General features: G+C 44.2%; 1 protein-coding gene across 2 annotated transcripts in view; it reads right to left on the bottom strand.

Moving 5' to 3' along the window:
• Window positions 1-23,557, bottom strand: part of MIA2 (MIA SH3 domain ER export factor 2) — a 328,595-nt gene extending 305,038 nt beyond the window's left edge. The window contains exons 1-8 of one of the 2 annotated variants that reach the window (XM_069737598.1): window positions 23,344-23,557; window positions 18,354-18,487; window positions 17,706-17,792; window positions 16,827-16,941; window positions 14,680-15,288; window positions 13,187-14,317; window positions 10,117-10,266; window positions 9,930-10,024 (exon numbers count right to left, since the gene is read on the bottom strand). In XM_069737598.1, the coding sequence (XP_069593699.1) occupies window positions 9,930-10,024; window positions 10,117-10,266; window positions 13,187-14,317; window positions 14,680-15,288; window positions 16,827-16,941; window positions 17,706-17,792; window positions 18,354-18,487; window positions 23,344-23,464 (2,442 nt within the window). In that variant the 5' untranslated portion in view covers window positions 23,465-23,557. The remainder of the gene's footprint in view (window positions 1-9,929; window positions 10,025-10,116; window positions 10,267-13,186; window positions 14,318-14,679; window positions 15,289-16,826; window positions 16,942-17,705; window positions 17,793-18,353; window positions 18,488-23,343) is intronic. The other variant, XM_069737605.1, reaches the window with a different exon arrangement.
• Between the last annotated feature and the right edge of the window lie 211 nt (window positions 23,558-23,768).

The following is a 23,768-nucleotide window of genomic DNA, read 5'->3' as shown; positions in this document are numbered from 1 at the left end:
CGCCCACCAAATGTGACCCAGAGTGACCCCGCCCACCAAATGTGACCCAGAGTGACCCCGCCCACCAAATGTGACCCAGAGTGACCCCGCCCACCAAATGTGACCCAGAGTGACCCCGCCCACCAAATGTGACCCAGAGTGACCCCGCCCACCAAATGTGACCCAGAGTGACCCCGCCCACCAAATGTGACCCAGAGTGACCACGCCCACCAAATGTGACACAGAGTGACCCCGCCCACCAAATGTGACCCAGAGTGACCCCGCCCACCAAATGTGACCCAGAGTGACCCCGCTCACCAAATCGGACCCAGAGTGACCCCGCCCACCAAATCGACCCAGAGTGACCCCGCCCACCAGATCGGACCCTGAGTGACCCCGCCCACCAAATCGACCCAGAGTGACCCCGCCCACCAAATCTGACCCAGAGTGGCCCCGCCCACCAAATCGGACCCAGAGTGGCCCCGCCCACCAAATCAGCACCTGAGGGGCACCCAAGTGTGAAAGTCTTGCAGGGGCAGCCCGGGCACCATTCCAAAGCACTATCTGTAGTTCCTTCAGGAAATACCCATCTAGTTGTATTTGTCACTGACATCTACAGTATATATCTACCTATTCTATGTGTATTTACTGTATGTAATCCATCTCTTCTATCCTGCAGTGATTTTACAGAACCCAGCAAATGAATTACCGGCTTTTTTTCTATCTCTCCATCTATGTAATATCAATACATACCGTATATACTCGAGTATATTCCGACCTGAGTATAAGCCGAGACCCCTAATTTTGCCACAAAAAACTGGGAAAACTTAAAGACTCAAGTATAAGCCTAGGGTGGAAAATGCAGCAGCTACCGGTAAATGTAAAAAATAAAAAAAAGATACCAATAAAAGTAAAATTAATTCAAACATCAGTAGGTTAAGTGTTTTTGAATATCCATATTGAATCAGGAGCCCCATATAATGCTCCATACAGTTCATAATGGGCCCCATAAGATGCTCCATATTAAAATATGCCCCATATAATGCTGCACAAATGCTGATTATGGCCTTATAAGATGCTCCATAGAGATATTTGCCCCCATATAATGTTGCACATGGCCCCATAAGATGCTCCATAGAAATATTTGCCCCATATAACGCTGCACATGGCCCCATAATATGCTCCATAGAGATATTTGCCCCCATATAATATTGCACATGGCCCCATAAGATGCTCCATAGAAATATTTGCCCCATATAACGCTGCACATGACCCCATAAGATGCTCCATACAGATATTTGCCCCTATATGCTGTTGCTGCAATAAAAAAAACATCACATACTCACCTCTCGTCGCTCAGGCCCCCGGCACTTGCTATATTCACCTGTCCCACGTTCCATCGCTGAGCACCGCTGTATCTTCCTCGTCCTCTGCACTGACTGTTCAGGCAGAGGGCAGCGCGCACACTAATCGCATCATCGTGCCCTCTGACCTCAGCGCCACTGCTGCAAAGGACACGGAAGACGGAGCGGTGCCGACAGTGGAACGTGGGACAGGTGAATATGCCCCCGTTATGGTCACCTGCTCCTGGCACGGTCCCTGCAGGTCCCTAGTTCTCCGGCCGCCAGCAGCTTCTTCCAGCGTTGAGCGGTCACATGGTACTGTTCATTACAGTAATGAATATGCGGCTCCACCCCTATGGGAGTGGAGTCGGGTCCATATTCATTACTGTAATGAGCGGTACCATGTGACCGCTCAATATAGGAAGAAGCTGTCAGCACCCGGAGAACTAGGGACCTGCAGGGACTGCGCCAGGAGCAGGTGAGTATGATTAGACAGCTGCCGCTCCCCCTCCCCTGCTGACCGCTGGAAATGACTCAAGTATAAGCCGAGAAGAGCAATTTCAGCCTAAAAATGGGCTGAAGTTCTCGGCTTATACTCGAGTATATATGGTACATATATGTACACATATATAAATATAAATATATTTTTTTTAATTGTAAAGTGCTGTGGACTATGTTGGCGCTATATAAAAAAAATATTATTATTTTTATTATATGTGTGTGTCACTGACATCTATTAATATATGCATTCTATGTGTATATATCTACTAGATGGTGGCCCGATTCTAACGCATCGGGTATTCTAGAACAAGTATTTATGTACAGTTAGGTCCATATATATTTGGACAGAGACAACATTTTTCTAATTTTGGTTATAGACATTACCACAATGAATTTTAAACAAAACAATTCCTATGCAGTTGAAGTTCAGGTGTTCAGCTTTCATTTGAGTGTATCCACATTAAAATTGGATGAAGGGTTTAGGAGTTTCAGCTCCTTAACATGTGCCACACTGTTTTTAAAGGGACCAAAATTAATTGGACAGATTCAATAATTTTAAATAAAATGTTCATTTTTAGTACTTGGTTGAAAACCCTTTGTTGGCAATGACTCCCTGAAGTCTTGAACTCATGGACATCACCAGACACTGTGTTTCCTCCTTTTTGATGCTCTGCCAGCCCTTCACGGCAGTGGTTTTCAGTTGCTGTTTGTTTGTGGGTCTTTCTGTCTGAAGTTTAGGCTTTAACAAGTGAAATGCATGCTCAATTGGGTTGAGATCAGGTGACTGACTTGGCCATTCAAGAATATTCCACTTCTTTGCTTTAATAAACTCCTAGGTTGCTTTGGCTTTATGTTTTCGGTCATTGTCCATCTGTAGTATGAAACGACAACCAATCAGTTTGGCTGCATTTCGCTGGATCTGAGCACTCAGTATGGCTCTGAATACCTTAGAATTCATTCGGCTGCTTCTGTCCTATGTCACATCATTAATAAACACTAGTGACCCAGTGCCACTGGCAGCCATGCATGCCCAAGCCATCACACTGCCTCCGCCGAGTTTTACAGATGATGTGGTATGCTTTGTGGCATGAGCTGTACCACGCCTTCTCCATAGTTTTCTCTTTCCATCATTCTGGCAGATGTTGATCTTGGTTTCATCTGTCCAAAGAATGTTCTTCCAGAACTTTGCTGACTTTTTTAGATGTTTTTTAGCAAAGTCCAGTCTAGCCTTTTTATTCTTGATGCTTATGAGTGGCTTGCACCGTGTAGTGATCCCTCTGTATTTACTTTCATGCAGTCTTCTCTTTATGGTAGATTTGGATATTGATACGCCGACCCCCTGGAGAGTGTTGTTCACTTGGTTGGCTGATGTGAAGGGGTTTCTCTTCACCATGGAGATTATTCTGCGATCATCCACCACTGTTGTCTTCCGTGGGCGCCCAGGTCTTTTTGCATTGATGAGTTCACCAGTGCTTTCTTTCTATCTCAGGATGTACCAAACTGTAGATTTTGCCACTCCTAATATTGTAGCAATTTCTCGGATGTTTTTTTTTTTTTTTTTTGCAGCTTAAGGATGGCTTGTTTCACCTACATGGAGAGCTCCTTTGACCGCATGTTTACTTCACAGCAAAACCTTCCAAATGCAAGCACCACACCTCAAATCAACTCCAGGCCTTTTATCTGCTTAATTGAGAATGACATAACGAAGGGATTGCCCACACCTGTCCATGAAATAGCCTTGGAGTCAATTGTCCAATTACTTTCGGTCCCTTTAAAAACAGGGTGGCACATGTTAAGGAGCTGAAACTCCTAAACCCTTCATCCAATTTTCATGTGGATACCCTCAAATGAAGGATGAAAGTCTGAACTTCAACTGCATCTGAATTCTTTTGTTTAAAATTCATTGTGGTAATGTCTATAACCAAAATTAGAAAAATGTTGTCTCTGTCCAAATATATATGGACCTAACTGTATGTATATAGCAGCCACATAGTATATAGCACAGGCCACGTAGTATATAGGAGCCATGTAGTATATAGCAGACAAATACTACGTGGCCTGTGCTATATACTATGTGGCTGCAATATACATACATATTGTAGAATACTCGATGCGTTAATACAGGCCACGCAATATATAACAGTGGCCACTCAGTATATGACACAGCCACGTACTATATAACAGCCCACGCAGTATATAGCAGCCACGCAGTATATAACACTGGCCACGTAATATATAGCACAGCCCACACAGTATATAGCAGCCACGTAGTATATAACACTGCCCACACAGTATATAACAGTGGCCAAGTAATATATAACACTGCCCACGTAATATATAGCACACTGCCCACGCAGTATATAGCAGCCACGTAGTATATAACAGTGGCCACGTAATATATAGCACAGCCCACGCAGTATATAGCACAGCCCACGGAGTATATCACACAGCCCACATAGTATATAACACTGCCTATGTAGTATATAGCAGCCACGCGGTATCTAACACAGCCCACGTAGTATACAGCAGTGTGGGCACCATATCCCTGTTAAAAAAATAATTAAAATAAAAAATAGTTACATACTCACCCCCCTAGGATCCACCAAAGCTCCGGCAATACGCACGCAGCTGCCGCCGTCTTCCTTTCCCAGGATGCATTGCGAAATTACCCAGATGACTTAGCGGTCTCATGAAACTGCAAAGTATTCTGGGTAATTTCGCAATGCATCGCCTGGAGCAGCTCGGCGGACTACGGAGGGTGAGTATAGCAGGTTTTTTGTTTTTTTAATTATTTTTAACATTACATTTTTTTTACTATTGATGCCGCATAGGTAGCATCAATAGTAAAACGTTGGGGACACACAGGGTTAATAGCGGCGGTTACGGAGTGCGTTACCCGCAGCATAACGCGGTCCGTTACCGCCGGCATTAACCATGTGTGAGCGGTGACTGGAGGGGAGTATGCGGGCGCCGGGCACTGACTGCGGGGAGTAAGGAGCGGCCATTTTCTTCCGGACTGTGCCCGTCGCTGATTGGTCGTGGCTGTTTTGCCGCGACGAATCAGCGACTTGGATTTCCATGACAGACAGAGGCCGTGACCAATGAATATCCATGACAGAAAGACAGACAGACAGACAGACGGAAGTGACCCTTAGGCAATTATATATCTACTCTAACATGTCAGTGTGATTTTTACAGTAGCCGCACATGAACTACTGGCTTTTCCAAGGTCACCGTTGCATAAAAAATAGGCAGCACTCGTATGGTCCGAGTGCTGTGCTTTTTTTCTCGCACCCATTGACTTACATTGGCGAGTCTCGTCCGACATACACAGCAATAGGCAGCATGCAGTCCGATTTCGGCTGAGGAAAAAAATCTCATATGAGATGTCACCCATTGAATAACATTTTTCCGGGTGCAATCCGATTTTTTTTATCGGATTGCACTCGTCCGTTTTTCTCACAAATAGGTACAAGCCCTTAGGCTCAGCAATGCTTTATCAGAAGCAACACCGTGAGATTTATCCACTAGTACCCGATTCCTTATCTCCCCACATCCGTGTCTTATTCCGGCCAACAGCAATCTCTGCCTCTGTTGAACAAAAGCGCTTTCCTCTCCATGACAAGCAGCAATTAATGATTAAACCCATAATTCAGCGAATTACTGCAAATAGACTTCATCCCCCTATTGAACACTCAGGAAGCTGAGATATGGGGTGCCGTTTGTTTCCCTGGAGCCCCCTGTGACACAGAGGAATCATGGAAGGCACTGGGATCGTTACTACTCCGATTTCTATTATAACAGCAGCTCATCCATTTCCACGTTACCTGCACTGATACATTGTAACAAACTTTCAGGGCAGGAGAGAGACTTGCTCTGCTGATCTTTGCATTATCTAGACCAGATACATTTGTAGCAAATGCCTAAGTGTGGGAAGCATCAAGTCTGTACAGCGCCTCTAGACTGTTACCATTCACTAACAGCAAGCAGAGATCTTGGGGGGGGATGAAGAATTGAAACACAAAGTACCAAAATCAACAAATGCATTATTAAAGTAATTTTTCTTCTTAGTCTGTATTTTCGCTGGGGGAATTTGCACTAAATTTCTCAAAAAAAGTTTCACAATGTTTAATCAATTTAGTGCTGCTGACCTGTTTGTGTTTTTTATGTAACTATTTTATTACCCTCTCCCAAACCCTAGTTCTAGCCCAAACGCTATCCCTAGTACTAACCCTATCTCTAGTCCTAACGCTAACTCTAGTACTAGCTCTAACCCTATCCTTAGTACTAGCCCTAACGCTAACCTAGTACTAGCCCTAAAGCTAACCCTAGTACTAACGCTAACTCTAGTACTAGCCCTAACCCTAACCCTAGTACTAACCCTATCTCTAGTCATAACGCTAACTCTAGTACTAGCTCTAACTCTAACCTTATCCCTAGTACTAGCCCTAACGCTAACCCTAGTACTAGCCCTAAAGCTAACCCTAGTACTAACGCTAACTCTAGTACTAGCCCTATCCCTAACCCTAGTACTAACCCTATCTCTAGTCATAACGCTAACTCTAGTACTAGCTCTAACTCTAACCCTATCCCTAGTACTAGCCATAACGCTAACCCTAGTACTAGTCCTAACGCTAACCCTATCTCTAGTCCTAACGCTAACTCTAGTACTAGCTCTAATTCTAACCCTATCCCTAGTACTAGCCCTAACGCTAACCCTAGTACTATCTCTGGTCCTAACTTTAACCTTAGTATTATCTCTAGTCCTAACCTAACCGTAGTACTAGCCCTATCGCTAACCCTAGTGCTATGCTTAGCCATAATGCTAACCCTAGTACTAGCTCTAATTCTTGTCCTAACCCTAATACTTACCCTATCTGTAACCCTAAAACTAGTACTAACCCTAACTCCAGTACTAACGATAACCCTAGTACGAGCTGTATCTCCAACCCTATCCTCAGTACTAGCCCTAACTCTAACCTTAGTACTAGCCCGATTCTTAACCCTAGTACTAACCCTAACTCCAGTAATAATGCTAACCCTAGTACTATCTTTAACTCCTCTTCTCACCCTAGTACTATCCCTAACTCTAATCCTAGTACTAGCCCTAATGATAGCCCTAATCCTAGTTCTAAAGCTAACTCTAGTCCTAATACTAACCCAAGTACTAGTCCTAACTCTCACCCTAATAATAATAACCCTAACTCTAGTTCTAATGATAACCCAAGTACTATCTCTAACTTTAGTCCTCACCCTAACCCTATTACTAGCCCTGACCCTAGCGCTAACCCTAGTATTAGCCCTAATTCTAACCCTAACACTAATCCTAGTAATAGCTCTAACTCTAGTCCTAACACTAACCCTTCTACCTCCCCTACCCCTAGTCCTGTCCTTGCCCTGGCACGAACTCCAATCAAAGTCTTAACTCTAGCCCTAACTCTAGTCCAAACCCTAGTACCAGCCCGAAGTCTAGCTCTAGCCTGAGTCACTAACCCTAATCAAAGTCCTAACCCTAGCTCTAGCCCTAGCACTAACCAGAGTTAGAATTAGAAAAAGTGTGTTAAAACTGAAAAAAGACACAATTGATGAATTAGCTGTAAACATTTGGACAATGAAAACCATGTCATAAAGAAATCCAATAATAAATTTGGCACAAAAATAAAAAAATGTCTAAAGGCAAATTTTTGACTCCAGAAAGTTACTTAGAAAGTTTTGAAACTTTTCATTCTACAGTGATTTCGCTTCTATGATGTGGGTGAGCCCTTCTAGTTATGAATGCCCTAACAGTGTGCATGAAAAGGGTGACCCTACAATAAAAAAAACATAAATAACCGCCCCATCAGCAGAGCATGTGACTGAGGGGGATGAGAACTTTCTCCCTTCTGGTAGCAGCTGGTGTCGCACTCTTCTATTACCCAATCATCCATGGAAATTGATTATAAGCGGTCGTCTGTACGGTCATATTAGGGCAATATGCCACCTGCACCTACCTTCTCCTCCTCCGCTGCTAATGGATCCTCCATAACATGTACTTAAGGATCCAGGGGGTAACGGGAGCCTCTAGGACATGGGGGACATGTTGCCTGCACAGGGTGACAGGGTCACTACTTTTGTAAGGTGATGCCTGGACACTTGCGCAATGCCGGGGGTGACACAGGTGGTTTAATGACAGCCGACAGGGACCCTATTCTGTCTCTGCAGGCGGTTCCAGCACCTGTCACTTCTCACGTATTATCTACCTACAGCGCAGATGTAGCAGAGCTGACGTTGTCATAAGTGCAATATTCACTTACAGTCTGTTCATCCAGATCTTCTGGGATCAGTGTGCGGGAGGCAGCAGAGGAGGAAAGGTAAAAGCCGCACAATCACATCCCTTTCCTATATGGGCCCAGGTGTAGTGCGGATTGTGAGAACCGGGTCAACAAGGATTTTACACTCTAATCATTAGCGCTCCCCGAGTCCCCAACAACAGTTCAGTATTGAACCACTTACATTTTTTATAGTTTTTTATGTTACCATTTTATTCACCTAGCGCTAAACCTAACCCTAGTATTAGCCCTAAACCTAGTCCTAATGATAACCCTAGTACTATCCCTTACCCTAGTTCTAACGCTAACCCTATTACTATCAATAACACTATCCCTTGTACTATCCCTTAAACTAGTCCAAACTCTAGTACTATCCCTAAACCTAGTCCTAACCCTATCCCTTGCCTAAATCCTAGTACTATCCCTAAACCTTGTCCCTTGTCTAGTACAGGGTGGGCCATTTATATGGATCTACCTAAATAAAATGGGAATGGTTGGTGATATCAATTTCCTGTTTGTGGCACATTAGTATATGGGAGGGGGAAAACTATTCAAGATGGGTGGTGACCATGGTGGCCATTTTGAAGTCCGCCATTTTGGATCCAACATAATGTGGTGGTGTACCATCTTGGGTGTCAGGTCCGAGCATTCCTACATGAACAGTTTCCTGGAAAGTGGATTGGTCGTCGTGGGCCAGTTGAATGGCCACCAAGGTCTCCCAATCAGACCCCCTTAGACTTTTATCTTTGGGGTCATCTGAAGACAATTGTCTATGCTGTGAGGATACGAGATGTGCAGCATCTGAAACAACGGATACTGGAAGCCTGTGCTAGCATTTCTTCTGTGGTGTTGTTATCAGTGTGTCAAGAGTGCGATAAGAGGGTTGCATTGACAATCCAACACAATGGGCAGCACTTAGAACACATTTTGTAAGTGGTCATAAACTTGTAAATAACTCATGAAAGAATAAAGTTACATTAAAACCAAGCACAGCATTGTTTTTCTTGTGAAATTCTCAATTAGTTTGAAAAAATAAAGTTGGATCCAAAATGGTTGATTCAAAATGGCCGTCATGGTCACCGCCCATTTTGAAAAGTTTCCCCCCTCCCGCTAATGTGCTACACCCAGGAAGTTGATATCACCAACCATTCCCATTTTATTTAGGTGTATCCATATAAATAGCCCACCCTGTACTATCCCTTACTATTGTAATATCCTTAACTATAGCCCTAACCTTATTACTACCCCCAACCATTGTACTTTCCCTAACCCTAGCTATGCCCAATCCTTGCCCTAGCACTATGACTAACCCTAATCAAAGTCCTAACCCTATCCTCAACAATAACCGGAGTTAGGAACAGAAAAAGTTTGTTATAACTGGTTATTATAATGTTGGCTGTTTTTTTTTTTATATACATTTTTTTAAATTAAAATGTGGGACAGGTCCTAGTACTGATCTCTGCCTCTCAAAATTATAAGTGAGAGGAGAGGTGTTAAATTGGGGGAGAGCTCAGTGCATCTCCATCTCAGTTGCTGCACAGAGGCATTTGGCGTTTGGGACAACCAATGCTGCCCCCCGGAACCACTTCTTTGCTATACATAGTGTGGCTCCTCTGCTGCACTGTCATTCAGCTCTGCTACATCTCTACAGAAGTAATGTCTCTGGAGGTGGTGGCACTGTAGAGCGCCGCAGCTTCTGCACATGATTACAACTTGTGAAATGGCTGATAATAGAGAGTAATAGATTGCATTGCCAGTGCATGCAGGACAGAGGGCAGGATTGGTTTCCATACTGTACCTCTCTGACTGTACGTGTGACCTGGGACCAGACCGGGACCAGATACCGGGAGTGGACCTCCCTGGACCCTGACGAGATCTTCCTCATCATCTCTGCTGTGATAAAGACACGATACATTGTAACAAATCCAGCGCTGTGGTTACACGACATTTCCTCTTCTGTTACAGTCTGGCACAAGGCAGCTCACCTGTAAACGCCAGCAGTGATGCATATGATGGGCCTGGGCTCTCCTCTGCCCCCTGTGGTCTCTTCCAGGGACTGTCCAGATATTTAGTATTGGTGCAGCCCCCACCGGTCCCTGGTGCCCCCGCAGCATCACAGTGTGGAGATAATTTATCTAAAGAGCAAAATAAATTAATCAGGTTTGATGACCAAGAGACTTTCAAATAATGAGGAGACCCAGCGCACACTCAGCAGCGGTGTCACTGGGTAATATAACCCCATTATTTAAAGGTACATGACAACCAGCATTGCCCTTATATCTGGGGTCACCATCCTTAAGGGGGTTGTCCGGAATGAGATAAACATGGTCTGCCTTCTTCCAAAAACTGCGCTCCCCCCCCCCCCCCCCGTCCACAGGTTGTGTATGGTATTGAATCTCCCCAACATCCACTTCAACGAGGCTGTGGTTTACAATGTATGGGCACTTTGTGGAGATTTTGTGGATGACATTTTATGGGGGTACTGTGGATGGTGCTTTCCGCGGGTACTGTGGGTGGAATTTTATGGGGGTACTGTGGGTTGACCTTTATGGGTGGTACTGTGGGTGGGCATTTATGGGGGCACTCTGGGTGGATCTTTATGGTGGTACTGTGGGTGGACCTTTATGGGGGTACCATGGGTGGAACTTTATGGGAGTACCATGGGTGGAACTTTATGGGAGTACTGTGGGTGGAACTTTATGGAGGTATTGTGGGTGGAATTTTATAGGGTACTGTGTGTGGACCTTTGTAGTGCTACTGTGGGTGGAACTTTATAGGGGTATCGTGGGTTGACCTTTATGGGGGTGCTGTTGGTGGACCTTTATGGAGGTACCGTGGGTGGACCTTTATGGGACTACTGTGAGTGGACCTTTATGGGGGCACCGTGGGTGGAACTTTATGGGAGTACTGAGGGTGGACCTTTATGGGGGTACTGTGGGTGGACTTTTATAGGTGTACCGTGGGTGGACCTTTATGGGGGTACTGTGGGTGGACTTTTATAGGTGTACTGTGAGTGGACCTTTATGGGACTACTATGAGTGGACCATTATGGGGGCACCGTGGGTGGAACTTTATGGGAGTACTGAGGGTGGACCTTTATGGAGGTACTGTGGGTGGACTTTTATAGGTGTACCGTGGGTGGACCTTTATGGGGGTACTGTGGGTGGACTTTTATAGGTGTACTGTGAGTGGACCTTTATGGGGGTACTGTGAGTGGACCTTTATACTAGTTCTGTGAATAGACCTTTATGGGGTACTGTGGGTTGTGCTTTATGTGGGTACTGTGGGAGGAATATTATGGGGGTACTGTGGGTGGACCTTTATGGGGGTACTGTGGGTGGACCATTATGGGGGTACTGTGGGTTGTGCTTTATGTGGGTACTGTGGGTGGAATTTTTTTGGGGTACTGTGGGTGGACCTTTATGGAGTTACTGTGGGTGGACCTTTATGGGGTAGTGTGAGGGTAACTTTATGGAGGTACTGTGGGTGGACCTTTATAGGGGTATTGTGGGTGGAGCTTTATGGGGGATACTGTGGATGGACCTTTATGGGGGTACTGTCGTTGGATCCTTTTGGGGGTACTCTAGGTGGACCCTTATGGGGGTACTGTGGGTGGGACTTTATGGGAGTACTGTGGGTGGACCTTTATGAAGTACTGTGAGTGGACCTTTATGGGGGTACTGTGGGTGGACCTTTATGGGGCTACTGTGGTTGGACCTTAATAGGGGTACTGTGAGTGGAAATTTACATCTCTTTGGTTGGCACATTACGGGGGCTCTGTGAGTACCATTATATGATGTTTCTGGAAGAAGCACTTAAAGGGAACCTGTCACCCCCCCCCCCCTGGTGTTTGTAACTAAAAGAGCCACCTTGTGCTGCACTGCTGCTGCATTCTGACAAGGTGGCTCTTTTAGTTCTTGTTCCTGGCACTGCTGAAAGAATCGTTTATCAAGTTTATCTCTCATACCTTGAAATCCCAGGGGGGCAGGTCTTTCCCCCTAACACAGACGCACCATAGCCATCACTCAGGGCCTCTGCGTGCCGCCTCCTGTTAATTCATTAGCGTCCCTGCCGCCTGTGCTGTAAGTTCGAAGGGCAGCACAACTGTGCATGCCCGAAAAAAAAACGCAGTTGCGCTGCCCTCCGAACTTACAGCGCAGGCGCCGGGGACGCTAATGATGGAAGAGGAGGCGGCGCCCGGCGCGCAGAGGCCCTGAGTGACGGCTGTGGGGCTTTGTGTTAGGGGGGAAAGACCTGCCTCCCTGGCGATTTCAAGTTATGAGGGTCAAATTTGATAAACGATTCTTTCAGCAGTGGCAGGAACAAGAACTAAAAGAGCCACCTTGCCAGAATGCAACATTAGTCATTAGTGCTGCACAAGGTGGCTCTTTTAGTTACAAACGCCTGGGGAAGGGGGGGGGGGGGGAGTCAGGTTCCCTTTAATGTGGTGTCTGGTGTTGGCACATTGTAGGGTTTGGGATGGTATTTTATAGATCTGTTATATATGCACGCCCATGTCTAAGCTTTCCATGGATATGAGATAACCCAAAAGTGGCCATAAATACCAGTACCAATAAGAATATTATTTCTATGGTGGGAGAAGCTTCCACTGGACACAACGCAGTGCTGCTCATCTGGAGAAACAGTAGGAGAAGACAAATGGAAATCAAACCTGTCTGATCAATGGCTATTGTCAGGGGGTAATTGATGTTCATTGCGAAGATGAATTTGATGTTAGAACCAAGCTCCTCACATTATGGGGGCACTGATTCCGGCTGGAGATCATATGGGGAGGATTATAATAACACTGATATACACAGCATTTGTAGTTAGTGAACACAGCATGGCAAATACACATGGACACAGACTTCTCCATCCTCCCTGAAATATTGTTTTTCCCTAAAACAGCAAAATCTCTAATAAAAGTCCAAAACGTGGCGTTGTCATCTCCTGCAAATCATGTAAAAAATTGTTTTGGCCATTTCATGTTTATTTGTATTTTTGAAAAAGTTGAGTGCCACCATAAAAGATCCCACAAGATGTCATCTTCATCACCTTCTCTTGATTTAGGGGTATCACTCTCATTCTCCACATCCTCTGTGTCCTCTCGGCTCCTGAGCTTTTTGCCTTTTTCTGCTGGATCAAGTTGAGATTCTGTTACCATCTCAGTGACGGGTCTCAAGTTTTCGATGGTGGTCTTATCTGTAGATATGTAGGTAGATACGGCTGTAAGACATTGATGTCCATATTGTCCGGATTGTGCATCTTCAGTAAGACCCCTCATGCAGTCCTGATCCTGACTTGTGGTGCACACAGCTTGCTTTCTATTTTCAGATCTCATGGTCTTATGTTCTTCATTTGTTTCTTCCACCTCCTTCCTCCCTGTCTTTAGGTTTGTGCTCACTTTCTCTTCATCAGTTGACTCTACATAATCTCTTAGATGATGAGAAGACCCAAAGAAATGGTCATCAAGACTCCATGTATCGCTCATTGTAGACACAACTTCTGCAGGAATTTGTATTTTCTCCTGTTCCTGGGTCTCCATTGGGTTGATGTTTTCTTTAAGTCTCTTGGGAATTTCTTCATGTTCACCTTCTCTTTCCAATTTCCATTTATCTACAAGAAAAATCTGTGGTTGATCCATCTCTTCAAAATGTATGACTTCAGCCTTATCGTGATCATCTATGATGACCAAATCTGCTCCGTGTTTGAGCCCATCATCAATCCTCTGTGACAATGAGTCAGAATATTCATTGCTCATAACTGTATGATCTCTGGAATCATCTTCTTGACGAGACTTTGAAGCCTGCACAGGTTCAGGTTCTTCAAGTTCAGGTTTCTCATCATGTTCTTCTCCATCGTGAAAGGTGTTATCCTTCTTTGTCATTTCATCGTCAGGATAAACCTTGGGTTGATGTTCCTCTTGGTCATTCACAAAGGAATAAATGTCACTGACATTGATCCCTTGTGACAATGTATCAGAATCCTCTTTATTCTTAGCTACATACTCTCCAAGATCATCAGCTTGATTAGACCCCAAGGTCTTTATAAAATGTTCTCCTTCAACTCCTTGTTCCTTTCTTTCTTCTAGAAAAGTGCTGATTATCTCTGTCAATGATTCATCAAGATGAACATTTGATTGATGCATCTCTTTATGGTGGCTGAATTCATCCTGAGGGTTTCCATCTACAACAGAACCAAGTCCATTTAGTTCACTTCCCTGTTACAATGTATCAAGATATTTACGTAAGTCATTGCTTGCCCCTCCTAGTCTAGTCTAGACTTATGTACTGATGTTTGTGTGGAATGTCCCTTCTCTCCAAACTCTATCTCTTCCTTCTCCATACTGTGACTTTTATCTGAGTTTAGAACATTTGACACAACGGGACTGAATCATTGTGATGTTCCTTGACTTGTGGAGGGATCTTGCTTTTTTTGTAACTCTAGGAACTTTTTACAACTTGTTTGTTTGTCAGATACTCTACACATTATAGACCTCACATCTATCCTCACTCTAACATCTTTTTTTGCAGACTCATCAGACCCACCTTTATCTGGTACGTTGGTCACAGCCATACATTCCATTTGGATGTCCTTTGTCTTCGCACTTTGGTCCATTCTTGAGGTCTCCGATAGATCAAGCATTGGATTACTATCTTGACTGGGATTCTCTGGAGTAACCTCATTATCTGTTCCTACCACATTCAGGTTTGATTCTTCTTTATTCTGAGTTTTGGCCCCAAACCCTAAAACATCCCTAATTCCGAAGTGAAACCACTTTGACTTTGACTCTTCAGCCTCCTTATTTATATTGGTTTGCTCTTGGTCAGTCTGTTCATTAGAGGTGGAAGATTCTCCTCCATAGTTCTCATCATCTTTTACTTTTGGTTCATCTTTTTTTTCTCCAAAGGGCAGAAGCTCTTTGAGTCTGCCTCCAAGCCAGCCAGACTTTTCAGGAGCATCTTCCTCCAGCTGTTTCTGAGCTTCTTTAGCTTCTTCATTTATGGATTCCATGTTTATGATTTTAGATCCTGCATTTTTAATTTCATTCTTTTTTCCCATGCCAAACCAGCCAGCAATGCTGGAGGGAGTCCAAGACTCCCGAACTTCAGGCTCTGGTGACTCTGGGATGATGTCATCTTTGGTAGATTGTCCATCTGTAGAAGGAAACAATGTAGCTAAGTTTCTGATATTATAAATAGTATCTGTTTAGCATTGGACCATGACAGCCCAATGTTAATATGTGGGAAAATTGCTTAAATCGCGATGCCATTATCAAAATCAATTGGTGTTGTTCTGTTTGCAACACGTACAATGATGATCTATCAGAGCTGGGACAATCGTATTTGATCATCGGGATGCTCAGAGAAATGGAAATTTATTGGAGCAAATCTACTGTTAACTTAAAAGGGTTGTATATGTTTAGAAACACATGGCCTTTTTCTTCCAAAAACATCTTCACACCTGTCCGTAAGTTTTGTCTGGTATGGCAACTTATATCCATTATAGTTAAAGGTGTAGTCCACTTTCTTTTGTTAGTGCAGTTTTCTTCACGGACACTCCTGTCAATACAGTGGCTGCTGGTGCAAGGTCATGTGACCAGTCCCATCCATCAGCCTCCTCCAGTCAAAAATCTGCTTTCCCTTGAAAGGTGTGCTACAATTGGAGGGGACTGGTCACGTGCTTGTCCATAAGCAGCGATTTTATGTGCTTGCCAGTTTGGAGGAAATCTGCACTAACATGAGAAAGTAGTCAAAATTCCTATGCACTCACTTTAAATGGTCGCTGTCGTCTCATTAAACATTAGATACATCAATAGTAAAAAAGAATGTAAGAAATTTTGTAATATATGTTATCAGTGCTTCTCAACTTAAGAGCCACTTCTCCACTTTGCTCCTGAACAAATTATTCACTTTGAAATACTGCATTGCTCAAAATAACGGACTGCAAGCTCACTGAGTGATCAGATTACAGCTGCTTATTGAGGTCAGTGGAGGAAGGAGCAGAGAGAGAGAGAAACACAGACCTATACTGCTTTACTTTCTAGTAAGTGTTTTTTTAACTCTACAGCTGGATTCACAGCTGCACTGCTAAGTAATGCTCTATAAGATCCACCATACTACTGCTTTCTAATAAGCATTTTATCTCACCCCCAAATTGGATTCACAGCTACACTGCAGTGTTATCCATAATGCTGCTGCCTTGTTGTAAGTTTAGTAAGTTTTTATCTCATCTCAGTGCTGGACTCACAACTACACTGCTCAGTTCTGCTGTTTCATGTCCTCCATGCTGCTTCTAGTAATGTGCTGCATAGAGACAGGAGAGCTGTAATCCCTGTCTGTGTGTGCTGTGTATGGGAGACATCATTGCATCTTGTCTGCAGCCTACTAGCTCAGAGACAACTGAAAATAAGTGGTAAAGGCTGCAGAGGGGAAAATTGGTGATAAATGCAGGATGCACAGCATATCATGGCCAGAAATAGTGTTATTTATCATTTACACACAGGAAGGTGGATTCTGAACACTTATCTGAAATTACAGGGTCGCTTTCAGTGAGGTCCAGGATTATAAAACAGGGTTTGTATTTTGTTTACTGATCCCTTTTATTCATCTCAGAGAACCCCTTTAATATGAAAAGGAAGATGCAAATCTTTGTATACATTGGGATTGTCCTGCATTACCTCCTGTATTCTTACCTTCCTGTATAGTTTGGTCTATGGGGTCTTCTTTGTTTCTGTTGATATGATGCAAAACACTGTCCTCGTTCTCAAAAACATATTCCCCTCCGTCCAGACACACAAAATCAATCTCCTGGAGAGAAAATAAGAAGGCTTTCATTGTTATTCTCATTTAAGAACCTTTAAGGGGTTGTCCAGGGTATGAAAAACATGGCTGCTTTCTTCCCAAACAGCGCCACATCTGTCCACAAGGTTGAATCTTGTATTGCAGCTCTGCACCATTCATGTCAATGAAGCTGAGCTGCGATACCAGACACAACCTGTAGACAGGGGTGGTGCTGTGTTTGGGAGAAGGAAGCCATGTTTTTAGAATACTTTACAACCCGTTTGTTGCAAAGAAGAGAAAAGGAGCGTTTTACTGCCCAGATAGTAGTGTCACAACTGCAATAATTCCACCATATAGTGGAAAATGAGTAAAGAAATACAGTGCCCGCAGAATGCAATGAACACATAACAGTGCTACACGGGACTTGAACTCCTACCCAGGAAGAAAGTTTACACTATATACAGAATATTAAGCCAACCTTCATTTGACCACACAGAGCTGCAGTGTAAAGCATGGAGGGGAAAAACGCATCCTGGGCCTCTTACAAGACAGGAGGTGGATTTCTGACTTCCTCAGACTCCAACAGACAGTGCAGCTCAGGTGTAATGACTGAATATGCAGACCCCTTAATGGAGCAGAGCTGCAGTATAAAGCATGATGGAATTAAAAAGCTGATTAGACAGTGTTTAAAGCCTCCATTAGACCCCAATAGAAAAAAAGCAGTTAATGTGGAGTCGCTGACGTCCTCATGGAGTCAGAAAGTTTCAAAGTTGCGATATAAATATCGTTACCTGCGCTGGGATCTCTATTTCCTCACTCAGATAAACCTCCTCAGTAGTAACAGAATCCTTTGGAAAGAAGCCGTACGCTTTTCCTGTCTGAAAAATACGAGAAAAAAAATTGCAATGCAGCAACAGGCAACGCTCACTGTCAAGCTGGGACCTGTAGTTCCCCAATGGCTGGATAACAATAGGTGGTGGAAGGATGTGCAGTTACCAGATTATATGATGTTTTATTATACAATAAATCATTTTTTACATATTTATGCTGATTGAATTTACCGGCATCCAGTGGGGAACTTTTCTCCCTATGTCCTGACGACAACACTTCCCACTTTGTGCGTTTCCCGCTCACTCTTATCATAGAAACTCTGTGCATCATAATAACACATCTCATTTCCTGTTTCTTTTTTTCCTCCTTGTGCTGGCAAAATGCGAATTATTATCTGATTGGCTGCAATGGTGCCAATTCTTCCTAATGGGGATGGTAGGTATCATAGGGACACAGAGAAGCTGGACAGAAAACCTTCTGATCCATCCTTATCTATTGTGACCATAAAGGGAACATGTTGGACCGACATCAATGGGGTACCTGTCACCAGCTATAGAAACCATGCCCAGGGCCAGTGGTGGTCAGGTTGACTACGCTGGGTGACTTACACTTCCTTGCCACAAGTCTTCCCTCTTCCCAGTCAGCTTGTAATAAACATTAATTTCATCTCCTGTTTTAAAAGTCAAGAATCTGCAGTCGGGTCCGGAATAATCTTGATTTGCTGAAACTCGCATCATCAAACCTTAAAGGAAAAATACAAGTATGTGATGCAATGTAACAAAGAGAAAAGCCGAGCATATGATACATTGTAATAAATAAATGGCTGCCCACTCTCCCCAGTCCCACAAGCTCTCTGCCTTGGGTTAATCCTTGACTCTGATCTCTCCTTCAAACCACATATGCAAGCCCTTTCCACTTCCTGCTGACCTCACCTAAAAAAATATTTCCTGCAAAAACCCTAGTCCATGCCCTCATCATCTCCCGCCTTGACTACTCGTAACCTCCTGCTCTGTGGCCTCCCCTCTAACACTCTCGCACCCCTCCAATCTATTCTAAACTCTGCTGCCCGACTAATCCACCTGTCCCCCGCTATTCCCCGGCCTCTCCCCTCTGTCAATCCCTTCACTGGCTCCCCATTACCCAGAGACTCCAGTATAAAACTGTAACCATGACATACAAAGCCATCCACAACCTGTCTCCTCCATACATCTGTGACCTCGTCTCCCGGTATTTACCTACACGCAACCTCCGATCCTCACAAGATCTCCTTCTCTACTCCCCTCTTATCTCCTCTTCCCACAATTGCATTCAAGATTTCTCCCACGCATCCCCCCTACTCTGGAACTCTACCACAACATAGACTCTCACCTACCATCGAAACCTTCAAAAAGAACCTGAAGACCCACCTCTTTCGGCAAGCCTATAACCTGCAGTAACCTTCACTCCACCAAACCGCTGCATGACCAGCTCTACCCTCACCTACTGTATTCTCACCCATCCCTTGTAGATAGTGAGCCTTCACAGGCAGGGTCCTCTCTCTCCTCCTGTACCAGTTATGACTTGCATTGTTTAAGATTATTGTACTTGTTTTATATTATGTATACCCCTCCTTACATGTAAAGCGCCATGGAATAAATGGCGCTATAATAACAATAAGAAATAGTAATAATAATAGCATGTGATACAATTTAATAAATAAAACAATGAGAATGTGATACAATGTAACAGAGAAAGACCGAACATTTGATACAATGTAATAAATATAAACAACAAGAATGTGATATAATGTAACAAAGAGTGAAAAAAGCCACAACTGAGCATATGATACAATCTGACAAAATGAACAATAACTAGCATGTGATACAATATAGCAAGGGGAAATGATGAACATGTAATACAATGTAACAAAGAGAAATTATGAGAAAGTGATGTAATGGAACAAAGGAAGGCCAAGAATGTGACACAATGTAACAAGGAGAAAAACGATAAATATATATTACAGTGTTACAAGGAGAAATTACAATAATGTGATAAAATGTAACAAAGAGAAAGAACGAGCGTGTGATACAATGTGACAGGAAAGCTCTTGATCCATAGACTGCTTCATCATATCTCATTATTTCAGGTACTGGACTTATCTTCAAATGTTTATTTCATGCATTTATAATATCTCAGAAGTCATTAACATCTCAGAGCAGGGTCGATGCCTGCAGCCAGCAAATCCGGGCAAATCTGGCCCATGGCGTCTGGTGGGCGCACTCTGCCCGGGGTTCTATTTGTGACATTCACCGTACATGCTTGGCGTGGGCTCAAGAGCTGTATTTTACAACCGATACCCAAGCCTTACTGCTCCGATCCCAGCAGTTTAACCTCCTGGACGGCATTTAATAGGCTACAAATAAGGGCAAGGGTGCCTTTTGATGCCATTGACCATCCCAGCCCTCAAACCTGTGTCTGATAGATAATATTACAGTACACTGAAACATTACAGTATTGTGCATTCTACAAATGATCAAACCTTCAAGTCTCCTAAAGGGACCAAAACATGTAAAAAAAAAAAGTGCGGCTCTGCTTGATCAGATGCTGCTGTGCACCATGCTCCTGTGTATAAGCACCAGCACAGCCGGAGGTCAATATATGGAGAGATTTCCACCCCATTAAGGACAAAATTTATTCTAATGAAAAAGCAATGAAACCACAGAGGGATGCGGGGCCTCAATTAGGACAACCCTGGACCACGGTGTTGGGCAGCCGCTGCTGGGACTAGAGGCGTATTATCGGGGTACAGAGAAGACTGTTGTAGAAGTCTTCATGGGGTATTATTATGCCTTGTACAACAATCTTCTCTGTAGCCTCCCACTGCCCCATTAAGTCCATCCTAACCTTCACCATCCGTTTGGCTATAAGGAGGAGCGTGGAGTATGTAGGTGTATGTAGGGATATGAAGGAGTATGGAGGGGCATGGAGAGATATGGAGAAGCATACTGGAATATGGAGGGGCACGGAGGAGAATGGAGCATGGAGGAGGATGGAAGAGCGTGGAGGAGAATGGTGCATGGAAGAGAATGGAGGATCATGAAGGAGCATGCATGAGTATGGAGGGGAATGGGGAGAATAGAGGAGTATGGAGGAGCATGGAGGCGTATGGAGGAGCAAGGAGGAGAATGGAGGTACATGGAGAAGCATGGATAAACATGGAGGAGAATGAGGGAGAATGGAGGAGCATAGAGAAGCATGGAGGAGCGTGGGGAAGCATGGAGGAGCATGCAAAAGCATGTATAGAAGAATGTAAAAGTACAGAGAAGCATGGAGGAGCATTCAGGAGCATGTATGAGAATGGAGGAGCATTGAGGAGCATGAGGGAGAATAAAAGAGAATGGAGGAGAATGGAGGAGTATGAAGGAGCATGCAGGAGTAAGGAGGGGCATGGAGGAGAATGAGGGAGAATGGAGGAGTATGGAGAAGCATAAAGAAGAATGGAGGAGAATAGAGCATGGAGGAGGATGGAAGAGCATGAAGGAGAATGGTGCATAGAAGAGAATGGAGGATCATGAAGGAGCATGCATGAGTATGGGGGAGAATGGGGAGAATAGAGGAGCATGGAGGCGTATGGAGGAGCAAGGAAGAGAACAGAGATACATGGAGAAGCATGGATAAACATGGAGGAGAATGAGGGAGAATGGAGGAGCATAAAGAAGCATGGAGGAGGAGCACGGAGAAGCATGGAGAAGCATGTAGGAGAATGGAAAAGTACAGAGAAGCATGGAAGAGCATTCTGGAGCATGTAGGAGAATGGAGGATCATGGAGGAGCATGAGGGAGAGTAAAAGAGAATGGAGGATCATGGAGAAGCATAGAGAAGCATGAAGGAGAATGGAATATGGAGGAGAATGGATGATCATGGAAGAGCATGGAGTAGAATAGAGGAGTATGGAGGAGAATGGAGGAGCATGCATGAGTATGGAGAAGCATAAGGAAGAATGGAGGAGAATGTAGCATGGAGAAGAATGGAGGAGCATGGAGGATAATAGAGGAGAATGGAGGAGCATGCATGAGTATGGAGGGGTATGGAGGCAAATGAAAGCATAGAGGAGAATGGAGGAGTATAAAGGAGCATGGAGGAGTATAGATGAGCGTGGAGGAGAATGGATGAGAATGGAAGAGCATAGAGTAGAATGTAGAGTATGGAGAAGTATGGAGGAGAATGAGGGAAGGGAGGAGCATAGTGGAGAATGGATGGGTATGGAGAAGTATGGAGGAGAATGAGAGAAGAGAGGAGCATGCATGAGTATGGAAAGGTATGGAGGAAAATGGAGGAATATGGGGAGAATAGAGGAGCATGGAGGATAATGGAGAAGAACAGAGGAGAATAGAGGAGCATGGAGGAGAATGGAGAAGAATAGAGGAGAATGGAGAACAGAGGAGAATGGAGGAGCATGGAGGAGAATGGAGGAGAATGGAGGAGAATAGTGGAGAATGGAGAAGAATAGAGGAGAATGGAGGAGAATGGAGAACAGAGGAGAATAGAGGAGCATGGAGGAGAATGGAGGAGAATAGAGGAGATTGGAGGAGAATAGTGGAGAATGGAGAAGAATAGAGGAGAATGGAGGAGAATGGAGAACAGAGGAGAATAGAGGAGCATGGAGGAGAATGGAGAAGAATAGAGGAGACTGGAGAACAGAGGAGAATGGAGGAGCATGGAGGAGAATGGAGGAGAATGGAGGAGAATAGTGGAGAATGGAGAAGAATAGAGGAGAATGGAGGAGAATGGAGAACAGAGGAGAATAGAGGAGCATGGAGGAGAATGGAGGAGAATAGAGGAGATTGGAGGAGAATAGTGGAGAATGGAGAAGAATAGAGGAGAATGGAGGAGAATGGAGAACAGAGGAGAATAGAGGAGCATGGAGGAGAATGGAGGAGAATAGAGGAGAATGGAGGAGAATGGAGAAGAATAGAGGAGCATGGAGGAGAATGGAGGAGAATAGATGAGAATGGAAGAGAATAGAGGAGAATGGAGGAGCATGCATTAGTATGGAGGAGAATGAGGTAAGGGAGGAGCGTGGAGGCATGGAGGAGTATCGATAGGTAAGGAGCAGAATGGAGGAGCATCCCGTGGAGTGTAGAGGGGTATAATGGGGTATAGAGGAGTATAGCAGAATAAGACGGGTATGCCATGGTATGGAGTGCAAGCTATATATAATCTTTGCAAACTTCAGGTTACTCTTCTACTGCTTTCATTATCTGTAGCCAGCCATAAACACTGGGTGACCTTCGTCCCCTATGTGTCGTAACTCACTGTTTTCTTTCTATGCCAATTGCACGAAATCACAAACATTATATAGAAATATCCATAGTGCGCGCGTGTCTAAATAATACACAATGTAATGTGCATCTGCCTCAGTGACATAAGATTAGCGGCGTATGGACACAGCGTCTGGTGACTCCTGCAAACATCTGAGTCACAATTGTCCTAATATCAATGTAGAAATCTCAGGAGGTTGTGACAATGGAAACATATTGGAGCCGTCACCTAATCAAACCCTTCACAAGTGTCCATGGGAAATCCAACACAAAAGAATTTGTCATAGGGTGCACTTACTTTCACAGTTGGGATCCCCGCATTTCTTCCTCTCAGACAGAATCTTCTGCATAAGAACCTGTGTGGTGAATGATAGTAGCACCAGTGTAACCAGCACCCTGGAGACCCTCATCTTTGCCATAACTGGTTCTTATGGGGAAATCTGTGCACCAGGGGTGACGCCTGGATCTGCTTCACTCCTGGTCATTTCCCTGAGGCCTGAACTGCTGTTACTAATTAACTAACTCTCTGTGAATCTTGTCCCTGGAAGTTGCCAATCATCCTCTCAGATTCCTGTCCATCTAGGTGGCAAAGAGGATAAAAAATCATGTAGCCGAGCCACTGGGACCGACATGGGGTTTACTGAGAGATCAGGAAAAAGTTTCTTCCACCACCAAGAAGCATTCATGATGAGAACTAGAAAATTAATAATAATATAAATATTT

Source organism: Ranitomeya imitator, chromosome 1, assembly GCF_032444005.1.
Source record: "Ranitomeya imitator isolate aRanImi1 chromosome 1, aRanImi1.pri, whole genome shotgun sequence".
Lineage (NCBI taxonomy): Eukaryota > Metazoa > Chordata > Amphibia > Anura > Dendrobatidae > Ranitomeya > Ranitomeya imitator.
Note: the sequence above shows the minus strand (reverse complement) of the source record. Positions and strands in the feature narration are given on the sequence as shown.